Source organism: Molossus molossus, unplaced genomic scaffold (genome assembly GCF_014108415.1).
Source record: "Molossus molossus isolate mMolMol1 unplaced genomic scaffold, mMolMol1.p scaffold_m16_p_19, whole genome shotgun sequence".
Classification (NCBI taxonomy): Eukaryota; Metazoa; Chordata; class Mammalia; order Chiroptera; family Molossidae; genus Molossus; species Molossus molossus.
The window spans coordinates 31,211,634-31,234,451 of record NW_023425354.1 but is presented as its reverse complement, the minus strand read 5'-3'; the positions used below and the strand labels follow the sequence as shown (position 1 = coordinate 31,234,451).

Sequence of the window (22,818 nt, the reverse complement as noted above, 5' to 3'; positions counted from 1 at the left end):
ATAAAAATATATAGGACCTGTCTGATAGCGTGGCAGCTCTGTCTCTGGCTGGTGGAGGTTCCCTTTTCCCAGCTTCAGTTCTGAGGGGCCTTGCACATAGGTCACGCCTGCGTCTGCAGAGGAGGGGGCGGATCCTGCTCTTAGCCTCTGGTTCCTGAGTTGACCCAGGCCCACTTCTGGGGCACCAAGCAATCCTCCCCAACTTATGTTAGTCACCAGCCTCCAGGTAAGGAGGATCCAGGGTCATACTCCTTCACACACAAAGGTGTCAAAGTAGAGGCCTCCCTTCTCTCTTCCTCCTCCACCCCCCTCCCTCCAGGGGCCTTGCAAGCTGGGTCTTCTGTCTGGGGTCTGATAAGCTACCCAAGGGGGGTTGGAACAGAGATACTTCCACCCCACCCCCGAGGCCTCCCCTTCCACGGTTGCTCCATTATCACTTTCTCTTCAGTCACTCGGAGATGAACCGAACACCTGACTGGCTGCTGCTCTGGCCGGCAGTCAGTGGTGATAATTCACAGGCACCCACTCGGCTCTCCCACCCCCTCCCCTTGTGCTGAGTCCCACGGAGCCCAGCGATCTGAGCAGGAGTGTGAGATACGAGCCGCCTTCCCCTGCAGAGATGGAAGCGAGATTAGTTTGCTCAGGCGGTACTGGTGGCTGCTTCCCTCCCCACCCACCCCCAGCACCCTGCTCTGGGCCCCTACACCTCCTGGGGCAGGCTGCCAGCCCCTCTTCCCTCGCTTTGAGCTCTGAAGAAATCTCATCAGCAGGTCCTTGCTCCCTCCTTCCTCCAAGGGCCCCAGTGACAGCTTCCAGACCTTGGGGAGACCGTCCTCTCCTATACTCTGACCAGCCTCCCTTCAGGTCTCAGGCCCGCCATTTGAAAACACAGTGGCAGTGGGATGGTGCCCCCTGCTGGCCTCTGGGGAGAAGGTACTGTTGTGAGCCTCTCCTGTGACCCTGGCCCCAGAAGGGTTGAGTCATCTTGGCCCTGGCCCTCAGCTGCCAGCTTCAGGATTGCTCATAGCAGCAGCCACAGTTCTTCCCGCTCCTGTTGCTCCCTTCCCCCCAAGAATTCCTGCCCCATCTTTTCCCAAGACCTCGAATCCTAGCTCTTTAGTCTTCTGAGAAGGACTGACAGTGTTCCAGGGGAGTCAGCATCCTTAAAACACAGAAAAGAAGCAGAGTTGTATCATTAGGCTGCACATTACAGCGTCAGCCATGTAGAACGGAAAGAACAAAACATCACCAGCTCCCAGGGCTCCCCAACCAGAAACCACACCAGCAATTATATGAAAAAAATATTTTATTCAAAAACACTTTTCACAAATGTGTGGCCTATGTACAAAGTACAAAAGACTCCCTCTTCCCATCCCCATCTGCCTCCAGAGAGGTTTAAACCTGGGGCTCCCGATATCCCACTGTCAGCTGCCCTTGGCTGCAAGCCAGATAGCCTCAGAGGGCGGAGCAAGTGAGGTTGGGAGCCAGGCCTTCTCAGACCACAGCCAGTTATGCAACTGTGATGAGGCCTCTCCCAGGTTCCACCTCCCAGCAGAGTAGAAGCAGAGATCAGCTTTCACCCCTCACTCCAGATCCCACAGGCATGCAGCGAGCGGCTGTCTCTCAATGCAGGTTTTCTCCAGGATTGGAGGGGATCAGCCATGCAAGTCCTGGATCCCTTGGTCACCCACCATGTCCTAGACCTGCCTTCCCCTCTCCTAGAAGCAACAGAGGCAAGGAAAGAAGGCTGGGGCCAGATGGAGGGGAGAGGATATTGGGTGGGAAGTAACCAGAGCATGGGTAATGGCCTCACGCTCCAGATGGGAAGCCAAAAGGCCAAGAAACGACACACACAGCAGCTTTGACAGGCCCAACTCAAATGACCCATTTCTGCTGTTAGGGACATAGCCATGACCTAGATAAGCTCTCAGTTTACAAAAAGTCCGGAGTCCATATTCATTAGATAAAGTATAAAATATTACTCAAAATTGAACCCTAACCTCCCTCGTAAAGGAAGTAATAGATCAACATATGTGCACAAGAACAGATGCATACATATATGCGCATATGCATGTGTTGCATGCGCGTACACACACACACACACACACACACACACACACACACGGAAGGCGAAGCTTCTAAGCCGGGAATAAAGCTTAGAGATGTTGCTTGTCTCTATTCTCCTTGAATAGTTTCAAACAGCTTCTGAGCAGATAAAGGCCCTGGCAGGAATAGGTTTGCCTGCAGGGAGTACCTGGTGTGACAACTCAGTCTCTTCCACAACAGAGACAGGCCCAGGGCCCTTGGAATACCCTGATCTGAGGAAAGGGTGGCTGCCACTGTTGCAGCCACAGATCCAGGGCTGCGGGGGCGAGGTGGGCACACCTCACACACAAATACACACACGTATGCACGCGTACATGTGCTGCCTGCAAAGGCACCGATACGCACAGCAACACTAAAATCACAATTACTATGAACCCTTCACATGAGTATTGTTTCCAAAGAGAAGTGTGGGATTCCAACATTCAGGAGAGCGAGCCTCTGGCAGAGGTGAAGAGCCCCGTAGGAGGGGACAGGCGTGGGTCCAGACTTTCAATCGGGCGGCGTAGGAGTTCCTCCACATGCCGGGCTACATCCATGCTCTCATCCAGGTCGAATTCTCCTTCCTGGTCAAGGCCGGAGTCCGGACTGGTAGAGAGAGGGGGACGTCAGAGGGAGCTGGCCTGCCTCACTACCCCAAGCTCCTGGGGGCAGTCCCCAGCCTGCTCCCCACTCAGACCAGAGTATCATGGGAACAAGACCAGCTCTGGCCAGACCTCTGCACCCCAAGTTGAATTTGTCACTGGCTCTTTGGGAGGCACCACAGTCTCATCTCTCACTACCTCACTGAAGGATAGCAGGGAATTCATTTTCCTCTCTCTGTCCTCATCTGTAAAAAGAGGTGGTTGGGCCAGTGAGCTCTGCCCACTTGCGGCACTATTCCTTTAAATCCTAGACACCTACGATGACCCGGGCCTGGTAACCACATTACTCCAGTCCTTCCAGCCACCTGTAAGGTAGGCATTTACTCCACCTTACAGAAGAGGAAATGAGGCTCAGACCATGTTTGAAATCTTGGTCAGGGCCACCTGGCTGGTGACACCCCCACTCCCCATTACAGCTTGAGCCTCCCAGGCAACCAGACATCCAGCCCAGGCCACCCACAGCTCAGAAGAGAAATAATTCTCTACCCTGGGAAGCCCAGAGTGGAGCAATGATACCCTATTACCACCCAGCTCTAAGAATGACCATCCCATTCCTAGCTGTCCTGTGTGAAGCCCCTACAACAGCTTCACCTGTGCTAAATGCTTTACCTGCACTCTCATTTAGTCCTGCCCCCAATCCCATGAGGCAGGTATTCTTGCTTCCAGTTTACAGATGAGAAAACTAAGCATCAGAGAGGCTCAATAATTTTTCCAAGGTCACACCGCCAGTCAGCACCAGAGCAAGGACCCTGCTATGTGTAGTTTCAAAATGCCCTGTGCTTTTTACTGCTTGATCTCACCCTCCCTGCACCTGAGCACATGCCATAGCCCAACCTCGGCTGGGTGGTCTCAGACACATAGGAACTCTGGATTCCTGGCCCACCAGCCTTCTAGGGGTTCTGCCCAAGGCCAGGTGCCCAGTCTCCCCTTAACTCCCTGTCATGAAGCCCTGTGAGAACGCAACCTACTTCTGTGGGTACATGTTATAGTGAGCCGGGGGGCACACGGCGGGGGAGGAGGCCTGGTCCATGTAGGTGGCGCTGCCCCCAGCAGAGTCTGCAGATGTCACAAACCTGTAGGAGGAGGAAGAGCAGGGCCTCAGCGGCCTCAGGGCAGCAGCTGAGGGGCACAGGCTCAGGGGGCATCTTTATGTCTTTTTCAGGTGTAGAAGGACAATCTGCCCACTGGGCCTGGGGCTCCCGCTGCAGGAGTGGGGCCCTGGGTACTAGTCCCATGGTGACCAAGCCCAGTTCCCTCCCCAGGGTCGAACCAGGTTGCCGGGGGAAGGGAACTCTGGGCACATTAATGGAGGTGGGGGTGGTGAGGGGCGAGGACAGCCAGGGGAGAATAGAGGTGGCAGGAGACCAGAGCTGGACCCCGGACACTTACTCAGGGACCACTTGTCTGATCTGTGGCTTCACATATCCATCCATTGCTTTAGCTGCCAAGGGGGGAACTGTGACAAGAACCAAAGTTTCTAGGAGCTTGTCAGAGGGTAGAAACCCACCCCATGGAGTCTGTCTCCTCTCCAAGGATAAGATTTCCCACGGACCCCGAATGAACACCTGCTGACAGACCAGCCAGAGGGCTACCCAGACTCCGGCTTCCATCTCATCCCTTCTCCAGCTTCCTTTTCTGGCCCTTAGCTTTCTCTCTCCCTCCCTCTACTCCTGCCAAGGACACAGAATCAACAGCAAAGAGCAAACCCAACCAATGGATTGGGGACAGGTTGAAGAGGAAAAACCTGTCCACTGTGCTCCCTCCACTCAAGCCGGGGGCAGGATTAGGGTGGGAAGCAGTGACAGCGTGGATGAAGAAGTGCATTATCTGTGGGTCTGACTTATCCTGGCTCCTCCCCCAGCACCGCACCCTCTTCTTCCAAGGGTGCAGAAGTGAGAGTCTATTCAGCTTTTCTCTTTGCAGGGAAGAGAGTAGACTCAGAGGTTTCGCTATCCCTCTCCTCTCTTGTGAGCCCTGAAATCCTCTCCACATGCTTTGCACTATCCCATGACCAAAGCCCACAGGCAGAATGGCCCCTGGACTCTCGCTGGGGAGCCCCACTGCCTAGTCTGAGAGTGTGTCCTTGGGCTGCGGAGGGTCGGGAGGACCGGGGCAGGCAGGACACACCGAGCACAGGAGTGTAGTACTTGGCGAAGACCTCATCCTTGGGCCGGTCGGGAAACACGTAGATGAGATAGTTCAAGTCCCCCAGCCGGTCGGCCAGGGACCGGATGGAGAAATCCCGTGTGGTGAACGGCTTCAGGTTCCACAGGTTGCGGTCAGCTGTGAAAAGGACAAGCTCATTCCCACAAACCACTGCCATCAGGAGGGGGCCCGGGCTCGTGGGATTTTAGGGCAGGCTCGCGGAGACCTCGGGGCTTTTACTAGCCTGCGCTGCAACCCGTCCCTGTGATCCCTGGCACGAGGCAAGGAAATGTCCATGGGGACATTCCACCCAGCAGACCAGGCGAGTAGATACCAACAAGGCTGGGTCCAGGCACAGAGGAAGAGGATGAGACTGCTGAGGGACTACCCAGCGAGCCTGGAGTCTAGGGGGACAGTGATTTGAGGTTGCCCAAAATGGAGACTGATAGAAAAGGAATGGGTTTCCTCTCAGACTCTGAGCTCAGTTCCCCTCTCCCACCAGGTATCATCTATGTATGCTGGCCTGATGGAGAATGAGGGGCAGGAAAATGGGGGGGGATCTGTGGACCAAATAGGGCACTCACGAGAGTCAAACTTCCAGGCAATGGTGATGCCCCCGATTTCTGAGTCACTAAAGCGTAATAAGAAGGTTCCATCGGGCTTGTTGATGAGCAGGTCATGGGCCTGTTGCTTATTCACAAAACCTAGGATGGCCCTAAGTACATGGAGCATACAGAGTCACTGCTGGGCCAGCAGCTACCGTCCCCCGAGCCCAAGCCCTCCCAACCCCCTCGCCCACCGTTCCTCACCCATCATTCCAATGGGGCTTGTGATGCTTCTTCAGCACCTCCATGACCCCGTCGAACCACTGCCAGAAGGTATAGTTCCAGCCCGGCAAGTTCTCCTGAGGACCCAAGGAAACCCCAAGTCAGGGCTTGCGCCCCTGTCGTCACAGGTGGCACCCTCTTGTCCTCTCTCCATTCCTCACCCTACCTGTCCCACACTCTGACAGTCCCCAACCCCTGTCCGAGGGACCTGGAGAGTCAACTCGCCTCTGGTGCCTGAGACACAGACGTCCAAGACAACCCCAGGGGAGGGGTAGGGTGTGCACAGAATTGGCCGAGCTGGACGAGAGCTCCACGGTCATTCGTGCCCACCCCCTTCCCCTCACAGAGGGGAAAACCGCAGCAGAGAAGGGAGGGGCCTGGCCCAGGAGTCAGCAAGGCCGGGACTAGAACCCAAGGACCCTGACTCAGCTCTGGTTCCTTTCCATGGTCCTGCTTGGCTGTCACAGCTGACTGCGTTCTTTGGGGTACCAGCCCCTTCCACCTTTCCTGGTTGTCAGCGAGGGTGGGGCGCTGACCTGGGGCAGGATCCTGTCTGTGGGGTGGGGGAGGGTGGCGTGGCACTGCAGGGGGGCAGCCGGTGTCCCTCACCCTGTTGAACTGGGACCAGGACACGGACATGCTGTTGTAGTCCTCGAGGTGGCTGCTGCTGCTGTTGAACAGTTTCTGTGCCAGGAACACGAGGTTCTCCTTGGTCAGGCCCCTGTTGCTCTGCACTTCGGCCTTGAATTTCATGTTGAGCGCTTCACACAGCTGCGGCCACAGCACTTTGTCAGGCACGGCAAATGGCACCCTGCCCTGAGCGGGACAGAGGAAAGGGGGAGAAAAGGCAGACTGAGGGAGTAGGAAACACTTACACACTAACAGACACACAGATACACAGACACCTAGCGACAGAGGGGACTGAGAAAGATCCAGAAAGGGAGACGAACACAAAGGAAAGAAAGGCGGGGTGGCGGGGGCAGAGGGGTGGGTGTGCAGGATGGAGACCCAGACCAGGGGACCGAGGACAAAGATCAGTGACCAAACCACAAGCCAAAGGAAGATCAGGGACCAGACCCCAAGGAGCAAGCTCTCAGAGCTGGGAGACCCTGCTCTCAAGACCGGAGCCTCAACAGAGCCTGAGGCTATACCACCCCAGCTGCCCGTCACCGCGCCTCACTCTGGTCCCATCCTAGGTGGGGGGTCGACCACTCAGCAGGGGCCTTGAGGGGTTGAGAATGTCCCTGGGAGATCCTAGGGTCTAGAGACGGGGGTCCCATGGGGACTCACCGGCTCAGCAAAGGCGTTGTCCCACAGCACTGTGGCGGTGGCATTGTGGTCCTGGCTGCCATGAACAATGACAACCACGGGAAGGGACAGGGTCTAGGACAGTCAAAAAAATGAAAGCTGAGGGCATATGACCACCATCTTGCCCTTGGCTTGGGCAAGACTCTCAACCCTCATTGCTTACCCACAGTCCCAACCACAAGCCCCTCCCAACAAAACCAAAGCAAAAACAAACACGAAAAACACAACATCTTTCTTCTTGGCCCATTGCCTAAGTTCTGTGGGCTGGTGCCAGATTATAAGGTAACCTTGCAAACGTTCACTGGCAGAGTGAAAGTAGGTTTTCTGATAGCATCACAGGGTAACTTGTCTGGGGCCATGCGAGAGAGGGGTCAGAGCTCCCCGGCTTTCCCGAACCAGCTGGGTGGCCGCAGGCAGGTCCCTTTGTTTTTCTGGGTAGCCTGCAGCAGATAGGGGTGTGTGGCCTCACCTTCACCTGGAACACGAGCTCATTGCTGCCTACACTGAACTGAGACTCAAACAGGACTGTGAACTTCTCCTCTGTCACAGACTCTGCGCCTCGCCGGTCAGCACGCTTGATCCTCTTTAGTGACTGTAGGGTAGGGTCCGAGGGGGACAGGGAGACAGGAGCTGGTTACAAGGACTGAGCTTTGGGCAGATCTTCCCTCCCAGATCCAGGCCCTGTCCTCACCATGTTTCTGAAATGGGCACTGAGGGTACCAGTGGCTTGGTGATACTCCATGACACAGCAGTTGTTCAAGATCTCTCCACTGCACTCGCTGTGGAAGAGAAGGGAACCCCATCTCCACACGGCCAGGCCAGGAGCATGGCCCTGTCTGCTGACTGGGGCCCACAGCCTCCACCCCATCCCCTAAGAATGGTCCTTGGTGTGTCTCTGGCCCTACTTCTCATCAACCTGACAGTAGTCAAGCAATGGCTTCAAGGATGGGGTCTGGGTCTCTCATTAGGTTCAAAATACCTTGGGCATAAAGATTGACGTGAGGGCCTTCAGGGGCCTCCAGCAGCTTCTAGTGAACTTAAAATAAAAATCATGACCACAGCCTACAAGGATCCCCATGGTCACCCCCTGCCCGCCTCCCTGGTCTCATTGGGTTCCTCTTTTCTCACTCAGGACGAGCAAGCCATGCTGCCTTGTCTGTTTGCTGAACACGCAAGCTCGAGGCCAACCTCAGGACTTCAGCACTCCCTCTTCCTGTCGCCCCAAACATTCTTGACTTTCTCATTCAGGTCTCAGGGCAAATATCTTCTCAGAAAGGCCTTCCTCAACCACCCGTGTGGTGTGGAAACGTCTATCCAGATGCCGTGATGTCACTCTGCTTTAATGTTCTTTCTACGGTTTATCACCTTTTGACACTGCCTTATTTTCAAAAGCATATGACTGTCTCCCTCCCCAGCCGAAGCATAAGATCTAGGCAAGTGGAAACCTCTGTGCCTTCTTCATCATCCTGTTCCCCAGATCACGTGGCAGGCACTCAGTACCCATGACGAGGTCTCCCACTTCACACGTTTATTCCTTCGATTTATTCATTCACTGCACCCTTTAGAGGTGGCCTGTCCTGACCCCAGCCCCCCGCCTGGGTTCTCCATCCACACATGCATCTTCAAGACAAGGCCCATGTCTGTCTGTCTGGAAGTCTTCCTTCTCCATGCTTCCACTAGCCGCCTCCCATGCACCTGCAGCCTGAGACTGTCATTCGGCTCCACCCACACCATGACCCACTTCCACATGTCTCCCCGTCACACACCAGTAATCGTTTCTCATGTCTGCTGCTGCTCTGCCAGTCAAGACACAGCCAAGTTCAGTTTGGGTTACACTGTGACCCAGTGCTTCGCACCGACCCTAGAACACCCGAGCAGTGCAATCCTTGTAGACCTACTACGTGTGGGCCCAGCAGGCACCGGGGAAAGCCTCTAATCAGGAGGAGCGAGTGTGCACCAGGACAGAATGAACCGAAGAGGCACTGGACCACGTCTGCAATGCCAGGACAACGGACTGCAGAGAGGGAGGCTGAGCGGTCCCATCACTGGGATTCCACGGACGATACAGGCAGCCCCAGACTGAGCTTGGGGAGAGGCACATGTGAGGAAGGACACACGTACTTGCGGGTGTTCTCGTTCTTGAGCAGCGACTTGGCCTGCTGCTCACTGATGATGGTGGCCTTCACCTGGGGCGGGTTCATGTGCACGTTCAGCTTCCCACCCACCAGCAGGCGCACGGTGGCTGCAAACTTGGTCTGAGTCTTCAGGACCTGAGGGGGCTGCTTCTCAATGATGAACGTGCTGCAGGGACACAGTGACGAGACGCTGCCTCAGGGGACAGGGCTCCTGTCCTCCATGTGGGGAGGATGCCTCGCACAGGGCTCAGCAGGCAAAGGAAGAGCACGTGGCAGAGAGCCCGCTCCAGGGAGGCCACTGAGAGTTGTGGGGATGGCGGGAGGGAGGCAGTGAAATGAACTGGGCAGCTGGCACGGCTGCAGGACGAAGGGCAGCCCATGTAGCATTCACTGAGAAACGAGGAAAGGTCAACGCCAAGCGGCCATAGCGACTGGGGACAGAGGGGATGGGGTGTGAGGCAGAGAGAGACAAGGATTCAAGCGAGAGCCCCCCATCTGCAAAGCACCCCTTTGCCTCCGCCATGCCACTACATGCGGGACTGGGCGCGGCCGAGAGGCAGCAATCACCTGGTCACCAGGGCTGAGATGATGTCCGTGATGGTGGCATTGACCTCAGCCAGCATCTCCTCCACGGGGCCGGGGATGGGCAGCTGCTGGCAGAGGTGCTCAGCTCTGCGGATCTGCTGCCGGTTCTGCCAGATGATCTCCGCCAACTTCTCACACCTGCACACGAGCCCCGAGCCAAAGGGAAGGACAGCGGCTTCACCCCATCGCCAGGCCAGAAGTGTCAAGGCCCCCAGTCTGGCTGAGCCCCCCAAGAGCCAGCTCCAACCTAACCCAGGAAGGCTTTTAGCCACCGCTCCTGTCCATTGAGCAGAGCAGAGCAGAGCACCCTGTCTTCCAGGGACAGGCACACACAGAGGCATGACCCGGGTTTGGACCTAACCAGCCCCAGCATCACTCTGCACACCGGCCCTCGGCCCCAACACAGGGATTCCCTCCCCAGGGAGGGGACATGATTGGGGGCACCAAAGTCCGTGTCAGGAACCAGACCACTGGTGAAATGGGCCTGTCACAGGACAGAGCGAGCCGGCGGCACATGGAAACACAGGAGCAGAATAAGCAGCGGGTAGCACCACCCTGAGCCCCTGCCCACCTCTGAGCCTGCCCCTGCCTGCCTCCCCCTCCCCATTACCAGGACTGCAGCACGTCCAGGCTGCCCTCATGGGGCCCTCCATTCCCAGCCAGCTGCTGCCGCCTCTTCCACTGGATCAGCTCGTCATCCAGAATGATGGTCTGCTGCTTCCGCAGCAGCTGCAGGGTCTTCTGGTGCTTCTCGGCCAGCTCCTGAGGGAGGGGGACAGCAGGCCCTTCTGGGCTCCCAGAGCACAGCCCTGCAGGGCCTCTCTCAGGGGGCAGGGCCCCCTCCCCGACCTGCTGTGCTCACAGGCCTCCTGCTCCCCTGGGTCCTGCTCTCGTCCTGGCTCTCTTTCTCTCTTGGGTGTGGATCCCCCCCAGGAGAGGGACACAGACCCCACTCACCACGCGATACTGCTGCAGCGTCTGGGCCTCTCGCTGCAGCCAGGTCTCCAGGGACACCTGCTTCTGCTGCAGGGCTGTCTCCCGGCTCAGACGCTCCTGGGGGTTCAGCTGGGCCAGCTGGGCAAACTGAGCTAGAGGAGGGGACAGGACACCCATGACCATGAGCTCCAGCTTCCAGTAGGAAACCCACAGAAACCACACCCACCTGTTCTGCAGACAAGACTCTCCAGGTCACATGACTGACCAATGGCAAGTCAGGGCTCTGGCACCCAAGGGCACCAGAGATGAGCCAGCTTCACTCCTGGCCCCCCAACTCAAAGCCACCTCTAGAGACTGGGGGGACAAAGCTGTGGGCACAGCTGGGGAGGATCCTGCCACCCTAGGAACATGGGGTCTAGCTTGGAGCCTCACTGCCTAGTTTGAAGTTGGCCCTGGCCATTTGCTAGCTGAGTGGACACGGGCAAATCACTTCCCTCGCCTGTGCCTCAATCTCCCCATGTGCAAAATGGGAGAATTCTGTTTCCTGCCTCTGAGGGTTGCTGTGGGATTCAAAAGGGATGATATGGAAAATGCTCAGAGGCTGCCTGGCACGTGGACGCTCTCGGTGAGAGTCAGTCCTTGTTGTTTCACGGGTACAGGACAGGACTGAAGGGTGACAGAGGCAAGCAGCTCTCAGCCCCAGCCTCACACGCAGCCTCGGCGCTGTGCTGCCTCCCAGAGCCCAGCAGCCTCTCCTCAGGGAAGGAGGAGTCTCTGCCTGCTGGAAGGTGCCTAACAAGTTTGTCCGGGTTGGGTCGCTGTGAGCTCAGCTGACCAACAGGAAGAGAAGAGATGGAAGAGAGAGACACACACACACACTCACACCCAGGCCACACAAAAGCAGCAAGATTCTCGCCCAGGTTGGAGTGGCTCTGGTGACGGAGCGTCGTCCCGTGCACCCAAAGGCTGCTGATGGTGCCGATTTGAATTCTGTTCAGAGCACATAGCTGGGTTGTGGGTTCAATCCCAGGTTGGGACACCTCTGGAAGGCGACCGATCAATGTTTCTCTCTCGCATTGATGCTTCTCTCTCTCACTCCCTCCCTCCCTCCTCCTCCCTTCTGGTCTCTAAGCATATCCTCAGGTGAGAATTATAAATAAATGAATGAATGAATGAATGAATGAATGAATGAATGAATGAATAAATGAATGCATGAATAAATAAATAAATAAAGTTTAAGATTCTCTCAGGAAAAAGAGGCAGCTCTCTTCATATTAGCTTTAGGAAACTCATCAATGGCAGAAATAGGGAGTCAGTGAGGCCTCATTACCACTTTTTAAAATATCTGTTATGAAATATTTAAGACTTAGAGAAGGTAGAAGGAATTATATAAAACAAAACAGAAAATAAAACACCTGTGAATTTATAACCGGCTTAAGAAATCAAACATTGCAGCCAAAGCCACCTGTCCACCCTCCCCAGCTTGCAATCCCATACTCCCTCCAAGGGAACCACTCTCCCAAACACCGGGGTAATTATGCGGTGCCAATCGCCTTTTTGAACATCCCAGTGTCCTTGCTCAGGCTGAGTCAAGTGTGAGCATCAGCATGTCTTGGTCAAGTTCCTGGCAGGCCTCTGAGGGCCATGTCACACTGACCTAGGCCCCACCCCATGGTCGCACAAGCTGGGACAGACCAGAGCAGCTCCAGACAGCCAGGAAGAGCCAGAACGAGAAGGGAATTCAGAACTATGGCTCCAGTCTCACTGCAGGGAAGCGCGCTGAGCAGGAAGAGCACTGTCCAGCAGGGAACACAGCAGAGTAATCGGGATGGCCACCCCAGGAATCCTGCCGCCCTGGGTCCTGCCTCTCTACACAAGTGACCCACTTAGGCTTCTGGAAGTTGGCAGAAGTTTCTGGGAAGGATGCCAGAAGTGGGGCAACTGTCTGCTCCACTGGAGGGAGCCGAGCCTTCCCTTCACAAACAGATCAATAGTCTGTGCTTCTGATGGGTGAACCTGATAAATGAGACGGAACTGACATTGCACGATGGGTACAAACCCAAACCAGAATCCAAACTCAAACCCGTACATAGGAAACAGAAAACCCCAGAATAGGGTCATCAACATGAAAACCAGTCCAAGGCCTTGGGTAGAACTAATAGCTTGGCTCTCCTGTTCCCTCATCTGGGAAGTGGGCAGTCTTTTCTCTGGGGTCAGTCTGGTGTGGAATCAGACCGGAGAAAGACATGTAGAATCATCCCACCAACATTTACTCAACACCTACGGTGATTCAGGCAATGTGCTGGCCTCAGGGTACAGAAAACACTTGATAGGGCAGGGTTAGGAGGAAAACTTAACTAGGTAAATTAAAAGAGAATCCTAATAAAAATTAGATAATAGTCCTGGCCGGTTTGGCTCAGCGGTTAGAGCGTCCACCTGCGGTCCGGAGAGACCCGGGTTCGGTTCCCGCTAAGGGCATGTACCTCGGTTGCAGTTTGTCCCCGGCCCTGGTTGGTCGTGTGGGTGGCAGCCACTCGATGTGTCCCTTTCACATCGATGTTTCCCTCTCTCTCTCTTCCTCTCTCTCCCTCCCACTCTGTCTGTACAAAAAATGGAAAAATGTCCTCGGATGAGGATTAAAAAAAAAAATTAAAAAAAAAAAAAATTAGATAATAATAAAAGGAGAAATAAAGAAACAAAACCCAATATGAGACAAAACTGAAAATAAATACTAAAGTATAGACCTCAACAGCACTACATTAAATATTACATTAAATATGAATGGATTAAACACCTTAATTAAAGTAAAAGTTGTCAGAATAAATACAAAAGCAACACAACTGTCCAGCCGGTATGGCTCAGTGGTTGATCGCCGACCCATACATCAATAGGTCACAGGTTCGATTCCTGGTCAGGGCACATGCCCAGGTTGTGGGCCCGATCCCTAGTGGGGGGCATGCAGGAATTGGCCAGTCGATATTCTCTCTCATCGATGTTTCTCTCTCTCCGTCTCCCTTCCTCTCTCTCTAAAATCAATAAAGGAAAAAAATAAAAAAGCAAGACAACTATGTGCTGTCTACATTTAAAATTTTTTAAAGCATGAATAAAGATACGTTGTGCCAGTATAGAACAAGAAGCCTTGAGAAGTTATATTAACATTCAATAAAGTAGATTTCAAGACAAAGAGTATTACCAGAAATTGAGAAAGACATTTCATGATTAGTCAAGTATCTATCAATCAGAAAGACAATTATCGTAAATGTATATGAGTCTACCAACAAAGCTTCAAAATACATAAAGGAAATATTTACAGAAATAATTGGAGAAGTACACAATTTCAGAATGCAATGGGAGATTCTGATACCTCTCTTTCAGCATCTGATAGAACAATTAGGCAAAAAAATAAATAAAGACATAGATCAGTCGTTCTCTAAGTGTGGACCAGGGCAGCCTGGAGGGTTCCCAAGACCCTTATGGGAAGTCCACAAAGCCCAAAGTGTTTCAAAAGTCATAAGACTTTGCCTTTTTCTCTTTTAATCTCTTATAATTATACAGTGGAATTTTCTAGAGGCTGCAAGAGATGTGATATTACAACAGAGTGAGAGAAAGATCCAGCTATCTCTTATTCACCCGAACATTAAAGAGATTTGTAAAAATGTAAAGCAATGCCACTCTACTCACTAAATTTTGTTTTGGAAAATATAGATGTTTTTACTTTTTTTTTTTGGTAAAATGTTATGTTAACATAATAAATATATATATAAATATTTATAATATGTTTTATATAATATACACATATGTGATATAGTTATATACAACATGCATAATGTTATATATTTATAACATACATTTAAATATTTATTTTAAAATAAGTATTATGTATATTTGTTAACATAATTGAATTTATGATTGCTGCTTTTTTTTTTTTTTTTTTTATCCTCACCCGAGGACATTTTTCTATTTTTTGTTCAAGTAGAGTGGGAGGGAGAGAGAGGAAGAGAGAGAGAGAGAGAAACATCGACGTGAAGGGACACATCGAGTGGCTGCCACCCGCACGACCAACCAGGGCCGGGGACAAACTGCAACCGAGGTACGTGCCCTTAGCGGGAACCGAACCCGGGTCTCTCTGTACCGCAGGCCGACGCTCCAACCGCTGAGCCAAACCGGCCAGGGCTGATTGCTGCTTTTTAATGAAACACTGCAGGAAATACATTATTGTCAAGTCCACCAGATACACTCACCAAGACTGACCATATGCTGGGCCATAAAACAAGTTTCAATAAATTTAAAAGAACCGAGATCATAGAGAATGTGTTCTATGACAACAATAGAATTCAATAATAAAATGAAAATGAAATCGATAATATGACATCTAGAAAAAAACAAATATTTGCAAATTGAACAATATACTTCTAAATGCATGGGTAAAAGAATCAGAAGAGAAATGAAAAAAAACTTCAAAATGAATGATAATGAATATGCAGCAAATCCAAAATCATGAGATGCAGCTAAAACATTGCTTAGCGGGAAGTTTACCACCCCGAATGTATATATATTAGAAAAGAAGAAAGACCTAAAATCCATGACCTAAAGTTCTACCTGAAGAAGCCAGAAAAAGAAGAGCAAAGGAAAAGGCAGCTCGGTGCTTCCTGCTCTCACTAGGATGGGGTGGTACAGCTCTGGGGTCAGTCTGGAGTGGGTGGAAGACGGGCCAGGTTTCAAGACTCCTCAAATTCTACCTGGGGTTAATTCCCTTGAGTTTCTTTTTCTTTTTTTTTTTTTAATGTCTTTTTATTTATTTATTTATTTTATTTATCCTCACCCGAGGACATTTTTCGAGATTTTGTTCAGATAGAGTGGGAGGGAGAGAGAGAGAGAAACATCAATGTGAAAGGGACACATCGAATGGCTGCCATCCCCACGACCCAACCAGGGCCAGGGAAAAACTTCAACCGAGGTACATGCCCTTGGCGGGAACTGAACCCGGGTCTCCCTAGACCGCAGGCCGAGGCTTTAACCGCTGAGCCAAACTAGCCAGGGCGAGTTTATTTTTCTTTCCCCATTCCCTTATTGTGGCTGTCTCTGGCAAAATACAGACCTAGGAGACAGGAGAATTTTCCACTGTTACCTCCTCCTTCCAGTTCCATCTCCTATAAGGGAAGCTAAAGAAGGGACATTCCTGAAGTTCTATGTCTCCCCAGCCTGGTTCAACCTGAGAACTCCCAACCTAAACCTCTGACTGGGGAACACTTTGCCCATATTCAACCATTTATTCATTCATTGAGATATTCACTGAATACCTACAATTAGGAAAACAATATTGGTTAATAAAGTATAGGGATTTTATGACACATCTCTGCAATCTACAAGCAATCTAGGCCAAGTAACATGTTCTCTTTGAATCTCAATTTTACCATCTGAAAAATAGGGATAATATAACCACCTACATCCTGGAACTGTTGTAAACGTTGAATTGAATCGTGCATGCAAAGGGCTTAGCCCAGAGCCTAGCCCACAGCAGAGGCTCCACCACCCAGAGCTATTATTCCTCCTACGTATTGGGGAAGGTTCCCTGAAAACAGACACGGACCTAGCCCCAACCCTGCAGGAGCTCACAAAGTGGTTCTCACTCCCATCACCACACACAGCCCACGCCACAGCGGCCTCACCCTGGATCCTCAGGCTCTCTTGATACTGGATGATGAAATACTCTTGAGTCTGCTGCAGCTTCTTCAGTTCATTCTCGGTGTCCTGCGTGACCAGTCGCAGCTCCTCAAATGTCTGGTTGATCTGAAGGTGTTTCTGGGACATGGCATCAACCAGGATCCCAGCAGGAGAGGTACCCTGGGGACATATCAGAAGTGCAGGCAGCAGTGAGGATGGGAGAACATCTCAGGCCTTGGGGAATGCCAGTACTACAGACCCCAAACTCCAAATCCAGAGTAAGAAGGAAAAGCAATTTGAATCAGAAAGACAGTCACTTGTTAGAATTGGAGTGGAAGGGGCAAAGAAGGAAGAGAAACATGTGAGCTGGCAGACCATGGCATCTTCATCAAGCATAGGAGGAACTTCTGTGCAGTTCTGGCCTCCACCAGAGCATCCCAAACACAGTCCATCTAAAATCTCTTTAATTTTTTTTTTTTTTTTATCCTCACCCGAGGACATTTTTCCATTTTTTGTACAGATAGAGTGGGAGGGAGAGAGAGGAAGAGAGAGAGAGGGAAACATCGATGTGAAAGGGACACATCGAGTGGCTGCTCCCGCACGACCAACCAGGGCTTGGGACAAACTGCAACCGAGGTACGTGCCCTTAGCGGGAACCGAGCCCGGGTCTCTCCGGACCGCAGGCAGACGCTCCAACCGCTGAGCCAAACCGGCCAGGGCTAAAGTATCTTTAAAGAGACCAGAACTTAACACATCCCAGGAGTTACCTGGGTTTTCCTACTAATGCTGATGACCCCTCTTTCCACATTCTTTCACTGATCCAACGCCATGCGCTGTGCTAGGTGCTGGGGACAGAGTGGGGAACCGGCTAGGTCAACACACATCATCTTTGTCCTCACTCACCTACCTGTGACTGAGGGAAGCAGGGATAAAGTGAACCCCTCACAGGCAGTGTCCTAAAGACCCCAAAGTGAAGTTATAGGGGAGGTGTTAACGGGCTTTGTGGATCCAGACATTTAAGTGACCTGGTCTGATCTTTTTCTCGATCAAGTCTTCAGGGCCCTTCCAATGAACTGTCCTCAGAATGAATCCCAAACTCCTTCCCACAGCCCCCCCTGCCCTAGCTGATAGCCTCTGCCTACCCCCACCCCCGGTTCCACTGCTCTCCAAGCACAACAGCTACTTTCTGTTCCTTGAACACACAGCACATTCCTGCCCCAGGGCCTCTGCACTTTTTGTTCCATCACTCTGGAACATTCTGGCACCAAATCTTCCTGAGGCTGGCACTTCAACCGGCACCTTTCCAGAGTGGCCTTCTCTGAAGGGCTAATTTAAAACAGCACAGCTCTTGTCCGAGAGTGGCTAGTTCTTGGGTTTACTTCTTTCTTGTCTGCCTCCCTGCACTAGGGTGCGAGCCTTCTCAGTGCTAGGACCTCATCTGTCTTGTGGACCACAAAATCCCCAAGGCCTAGACATCAGAGGTGGCTGGGAGAAGGAATGATTCCCACCTCCTGCCCCCTGGACCATGACAACACCTGCATCATAAGCATGTATTTCTTAATTGAAACTAAGTTCATTTGTACATTTACAGAAAGCTCTGTGATTGCAACAAGTCAAGGGACACAAGGGTTGTCCTAAATGACCCTCTGTGACCTGGCTTCTGCTTCCTCTCTGGCTTTACCTATCGGGACTCCCCACTTGACTCCCTTCTCCCCAGTTGCACTGACTACTTGTAAGTCTTCAAATGTGATAAGATGACTCCTGTCTTCCTGCCACCATAAATATGTTGCTACTTTTTTTTTTGTTAATCCTCACCTGAGGATATTTTTTCCATTGATTTTTAGAGAAAGTGGGAGGGAGGAGGAAGAGAAAGAGAGAGAGAAAGAGACATGATTGAGTACCTTCCGCATGTGCAGGGGGTCAAACCTGCAGCCCAGGTACATACCCTTGACCAGGCATTGAACCTGAGACCCTTTGGTCCACAGGCTGATGCTCTAACGACTGAGCCATACCAGCTGGGGCAATACTGTTGCTACTTTTGACTAAAAACTCCTCCCTCCTACTTTCTCCTCTGGAGTTCAGACCTCTCCTTTCTCAGGACATGTCCCCTGCCAGCCTGCCCCAATTTGAGCTGGGTACATTTCCCGCTGATGACCCCTTAGCACTCAGTTCACCGCTAGAGAATCTGTCATCACCTGAATTCCTTTCGGGTGGGACCAGGTCAGACACACCGCCAGACCTCAAGAGTACTGAATGAACTGCCCCATTCCTGAACAAACAAATAATAAATATGACCTGTGCTCCAGGCACTATTCTGTGGTCTTTATCTGTGTGATATCATTTTGTAAAATTCACTTGGCTTTATTGCACATAGTATAACATTGGTACCGCTATCCAAGCAGATGTTCAATGCCTTTGATTCCAGAACTTGGGGGATGAGTTCCTATTCTGCCTCTCGGGGCCTCATTTCTCTGAGCTTGCCTGTATTCACTTTTCTGACACAAACCTTGGCTCCATTTCTCCTCACAGACCACACCAGAGAATACTTCTTATTTGGCCCCAGCCCCATTTGTTGAATGACAAATCTTTTCCCTGGTGATAGGCAATGCCATTTCTGACATAGATAAGAGTTTCCAGGTGTGTGTCTGTGTGTTTAGAGCTTCCTCTTCTGTTTCACTGGTCTGTTTGTCTATCCCTGGCCCACACAGTATCTCATTTAATGCTCACAATAATCCCACAAGGTAGGTACTATTACTATCCCTACTCATAATTGAAGAAACACAGGTTCAGAGAAGTTAAGCAACTTGCTCAAGTTACACAGCTAGTAAATGGTAGAACCAGGAGGGTCACTCTATACCTGCAAATAATAATGCCCCTCACACTTGCTCATGTCTCTTATTTCTTTGGTGCTTTCTCATGCCAGTATTTATAAATCACAGTTGTGTCTGGAGAAAAAGGACTTCCCAACTCCTCTCCCCATACCCATGGGGCACTCACATTGTTGGCTTCTCGGACCAGCCTCTGTTCATTGTACAGAATGTGCCGGATGCAACGGACCAGCTCCATGGGGCAGCGGTCATACGTGTTCTGAAAGAATCCAAGAGCAGCTACCAGTAGCCATCCTTTGTGCCCACCATGCCCGTTGCAGTGCCAGGCCCACAATTTCTTCTCCTCTAGCCCTTGCCTCAGCTTTCCCCAGGAAGCCTCAGGAACTGTCACCAGACACCTCTGTCTCTCCTTGACTTGATTCCCTGCCCCCCATCTTCATTTGGTTTGCAGTGCATTCGAAATGTGGAGTTTACAAAGCACACCCAATTGACCATATCTTATGACTTTTGCATGACAGAAACCCTATGACATAGCAGAAGCGGTTATCCCCATTTCAAAGATGAGAAAACTGATGCTTAGAGAGGTTAAGTACTTATCCAGAGAGAAACAAGTGAGTGAGCAGATGACTCAAGACTCAGAGCACCTAATGCCAAGGTCAAGGTACTTTCCACCAGGCTCCAGCTCTGGGTTCTTATTCTGCTTCCCTCTTTACTCCAGGTTTTTCTTGCTTCCTCCCTCTTCTGTGATGGATTTTTTATTTCCCTGGCACCCTGCTACTTGTTTAAGAGTGGTTCTCTAAGAAATACTAGTGAGTTCCAATAAATGCTTGACTATGATTACTACCCACATCCCTTTCCTGCTTCCACAAAAATTTCCTCTCCCCCCTATTCTTTTTCCCTCCCCCCAAGTGAAGGAGAAACTACATCTTAAACCCTAATTCAAGGCTCTTTTATCCAGAGTTGCCCCCAGGACAACTCTGCTCCTCTCCTGCCCCACTTCAAAAGCTCTCCCACCTTTAAAAGTGCACCAAGAGGGATGTCTGGTTGCCTCGTTCCCTCATTTCTACAATCTGTCAGTCTTCCTTTCTCCAATAAAGGAACCTTGACCCAGTCTACTTCCATCCCTTCTGCTTCTGTCCAGAATGCCATTTCACCCACCCGCCTTCTCTTGAGGACAAACACAGCTCACCTCTTGCTTTGTAATATGCTAAAGGAATTCAACAAGTATGATTTAGAAAGAGGGGGTGGGGGAAATTGAAGCACAGAAAAGTTGCCGATAAGGTCAAGGTCACACGGTGAGTCAGTGTCCAGGCCAGGAAAAACCCAGGGGTTCTGATGCTGGAAAGAGAAGGCAGACACTGCTTCCCTGCAGATGACCCAGAGCTCACACCCACCTGGAGCTGCGTGGCATAGTGCCCCAGCTTGATCTTCAGTAAGAACCCATCTTCCCCCACTTGGTGCTCCGCCTTCTTCTGCAGCTCCTGCACCAGGCCCTCCAGGAGCTGGGTGGCCTGAGCTTGGTCCTGAGGATTTTCTGGATCAATGGCATCCCTTGGGGCAGGGCAGGGGAAAGAAGCCTACTGTGGTGCCTCCTTAGCAAGGAAGTCAGGTACCAAGAGGGAGGTGGAAGTCCCTGGCTCCTGACTAAGGTCGCTCCAGGGCCCACAGAACTTGTTTCTGGCAGCTTCACAGGCATCAGAGTCTAGATACATCCCCTCTCCCTTCCCAGGCTCCTATTTCCCTGTTCCCCTTTCCCAGGAACACAGCCCCTTCCTCACAGAAACAGGCAGGACCAGAATCACACCAAAGCACAAACCGGAGACCTAAAGTCCAAGGGGCCTGGAAGGCAGGGACCCACGGAGGAAGACAGGGGCACCTACCACGGCTGGCTCTCGATCCACTGCGCTAAGTAGTGCCGGACCTCGATGGGGAAGTGCTGCCCATAAAGCACCTGCATCTGGCGCAGCGCATCTCCCTGCAGCTGCTGGGCCTGGATCCAGCCCGCCATGTCCGTTCACCTATGGCGAGCAGAGGGCTGAGACGGCACTCCCTCAGCAAAGGCGAGTGCTGGGCCTGCCCCTGGCCCTACTATGCCCACCCATGCCTGGACCGCGGTCGGTCAGGTCAGGACAGGCCCCTCCCTCCCACAGACACGCTTTCCTGTGCGGGAAGAAAGATGGTGAGGAGGGGAAGGCCGCCCTGCCCTCCAACAAGGAACCCGCTGAGGCTTGGGGAGGGGCTCTCCAAAGTCAGGTGCCCTCCTCCTCTTCCTCTCCCCTCGCCCCACCGGGGCTTCCCCAGACGGGGGACAGCTAAAAACTGAAAGAGAAACTTGACCGCGGAGGCCCACGGACCTCTGGGGAAGGCTGCAAGAATCCACCTACCCTGCCTTGAACCCTGAGTACCAGTTTCTGGGAAGGGGGGATATTCCAGCCCAAAGTTCGCCACCGACGGCGTCCACTGGACAGCTGGGTCCCTGCGGGCACGTGGCTAGGGTTGTTAAAAGAGGGTTGGGGAGACAGACGCTCCCTCCCTTCCGTGGCGCCCCAGCAGCTGTGCCCCATGGTTTCCCAACTGTCCAGCCCGACAGCGCCCCCTGTCCACTGCGTGCGAGGACGGCGCCCACCCGCGGCGCCTTCCCTCTATCCGCGTCCTTCGTCCCTCGCCCGCGCTGCGCCTAAACTCCCCTCGGTCGCTATCGCGGTCGCGGGGACCGTTCCCTGCACCCCGCCCGGCCGTCAAGCTTCGGATCCCTGGGCGCGGGGCCAGAACAGGAGTCAAGTGTCCCCACTTTCGCGCGCGCCGCCCGGGACGCGCTGCCCGGCCACCCACCTGGTGGCACCGAGCCGTCCGGCGGCAGGGCCGGCTCCGCGCCCGCGGCTCTCGCTCCCGGCCCGGGCTCCTGGTGGCTGTGGCGGCGGTTGTTACTACAGGAAGGAGCAGAGAGCAGCGATTTCCTCCTCAAAGGTCAGCTGCCTCCGATAGACCATACACAGCGCGCGAGCTCTCGCCAACACCCCTCCCAGCCTCTGTCGCTCCCTCCCCGCCTCCGCCCTCGGTCGCTAGCTCCCCCGCGAGTGCGCAGCGGCGGCCGCGGCCCGGGCCCCGCGCAGTGAGGCTGGGCGGTGCCGCGCGTGGGGGCTGCCCCGACGGCGGGATCCACCGGGAGTCCCAGCCGGCCCTCGCCTGCGGCCCCGGACCCTGGAGAGCAAGAGGCGCAGGAGTGGCGGGGGAATGTGGGTGGGAGGGCTGGGAAATCCCAGCCTCTGGAAATCCCAAACCCAGGCCTCAGTGTTCACATCCGTAAAAAGGGAGTAAGGAAGGGTTGGACTAGCTGGAGATGCCTCCCAGCTCTGGCATTTGCAATCTTTCAATCTCTCGATTTAAAAAAAGTAAATGTGTGTGCGTGTGTTTATGTGGGTTGGGGACGCGGCATTTGTGACTTCAGAGGCAAAGCCCTAGGAAGGGGAAAGACTGGGGATTCCAAAGAAGCCAGCTCACGTCAGGGCCCCACCTCTCCTCCTTCCATCACTCCCACCACCGTGCATTCACCCTCTGCAGTTGAAACAGGAAAGAACCTTAGCAGCGCATGTTTGGAACCCCCCGCGATTTTGCAGATAAGAAATGGAAGTCCAGAGAGGGG

At 52.7% G+C, this 22,818-nt stretch overlaps 1 protein-coding gene across 2 annotated transcripts; it reads right to left on the bottom strand.

The window, feature by feature from the left end:
* Positions 1-1,335: 1,335 nt before the first annotated feature.
* LOC118633839 (signal transducer and activator of transcription 5A) lies at positions 1,336-22,062 on the bottom strand. Of its 2 annotated transcripts, XM_036267951.1 has the most exons (19): positions 22,008-22,062; positions 21,056-21,193; positions 20,570-20,726; positions 19,345-19,434; positions 16,353-16,527; positions 10,705-10,835; positions 10,358-10,509; positions 9,730-9,885; positions 9,149-9,328; positions 7,719-7,806; positions 7,497-7,619; positions 7,010-7,102; positions 6,329-6,535; positions 5,702-5,796; positions 5,477-5,607; positions 4,875-5,030; positions 4,137-4,203; positions 3,716-3,820; positions 1,336-2,691 (listed from the first exon to the last, which is right to left on the bottom strand). In XM_036267951.1, exons 2-19 carry the CDS (start codon positions 21,181-21,183, stop codon positions 2,529-2,531), a joined length of 2,397 nt encoding a protein of 798 aa, XP_036123844.1. In that variant the 5' UTR covers positions 21,184-21,193; positions 22,008-22,062; the 3' UTR covers positions 1,336-2,528. The 2 variants fall into 2 exon arrangements, with proteins under 2 accessions (XP_036123844.1, XP_036123843.1); XM_036267950.1 differs by lacking the exon at positions 22,008-22,062 and having other exon boundaries at positions 21,056-21,992.
* Positions 22,063-22,818: the final 756 nt, after the last annotated feature.

Coding starts and splice junctions, on each gene's coding strand:
- LOC118633839 (XM_036267951.1), bottom strand. CDS start 21,183: ATGGCGGGCTGGATCCAGGCCCAGCAGCTGCAGGGAGATGCGCTGCGC. Junction 5,797..6,328: donor CCTGGTCCCAGTTCAACAGG/GTGAGGGACACC, acceptor TTGGGTCCTCAG/GAGAACTTGCCGGGCTGGAA. Junction 5,608..5,701: donor AAGCCCCATTGGAATGATGG/GTGAGGAACGGT, acceptor CCATGTACTTAG/GGCCATCCTAGGTTTTGTGA.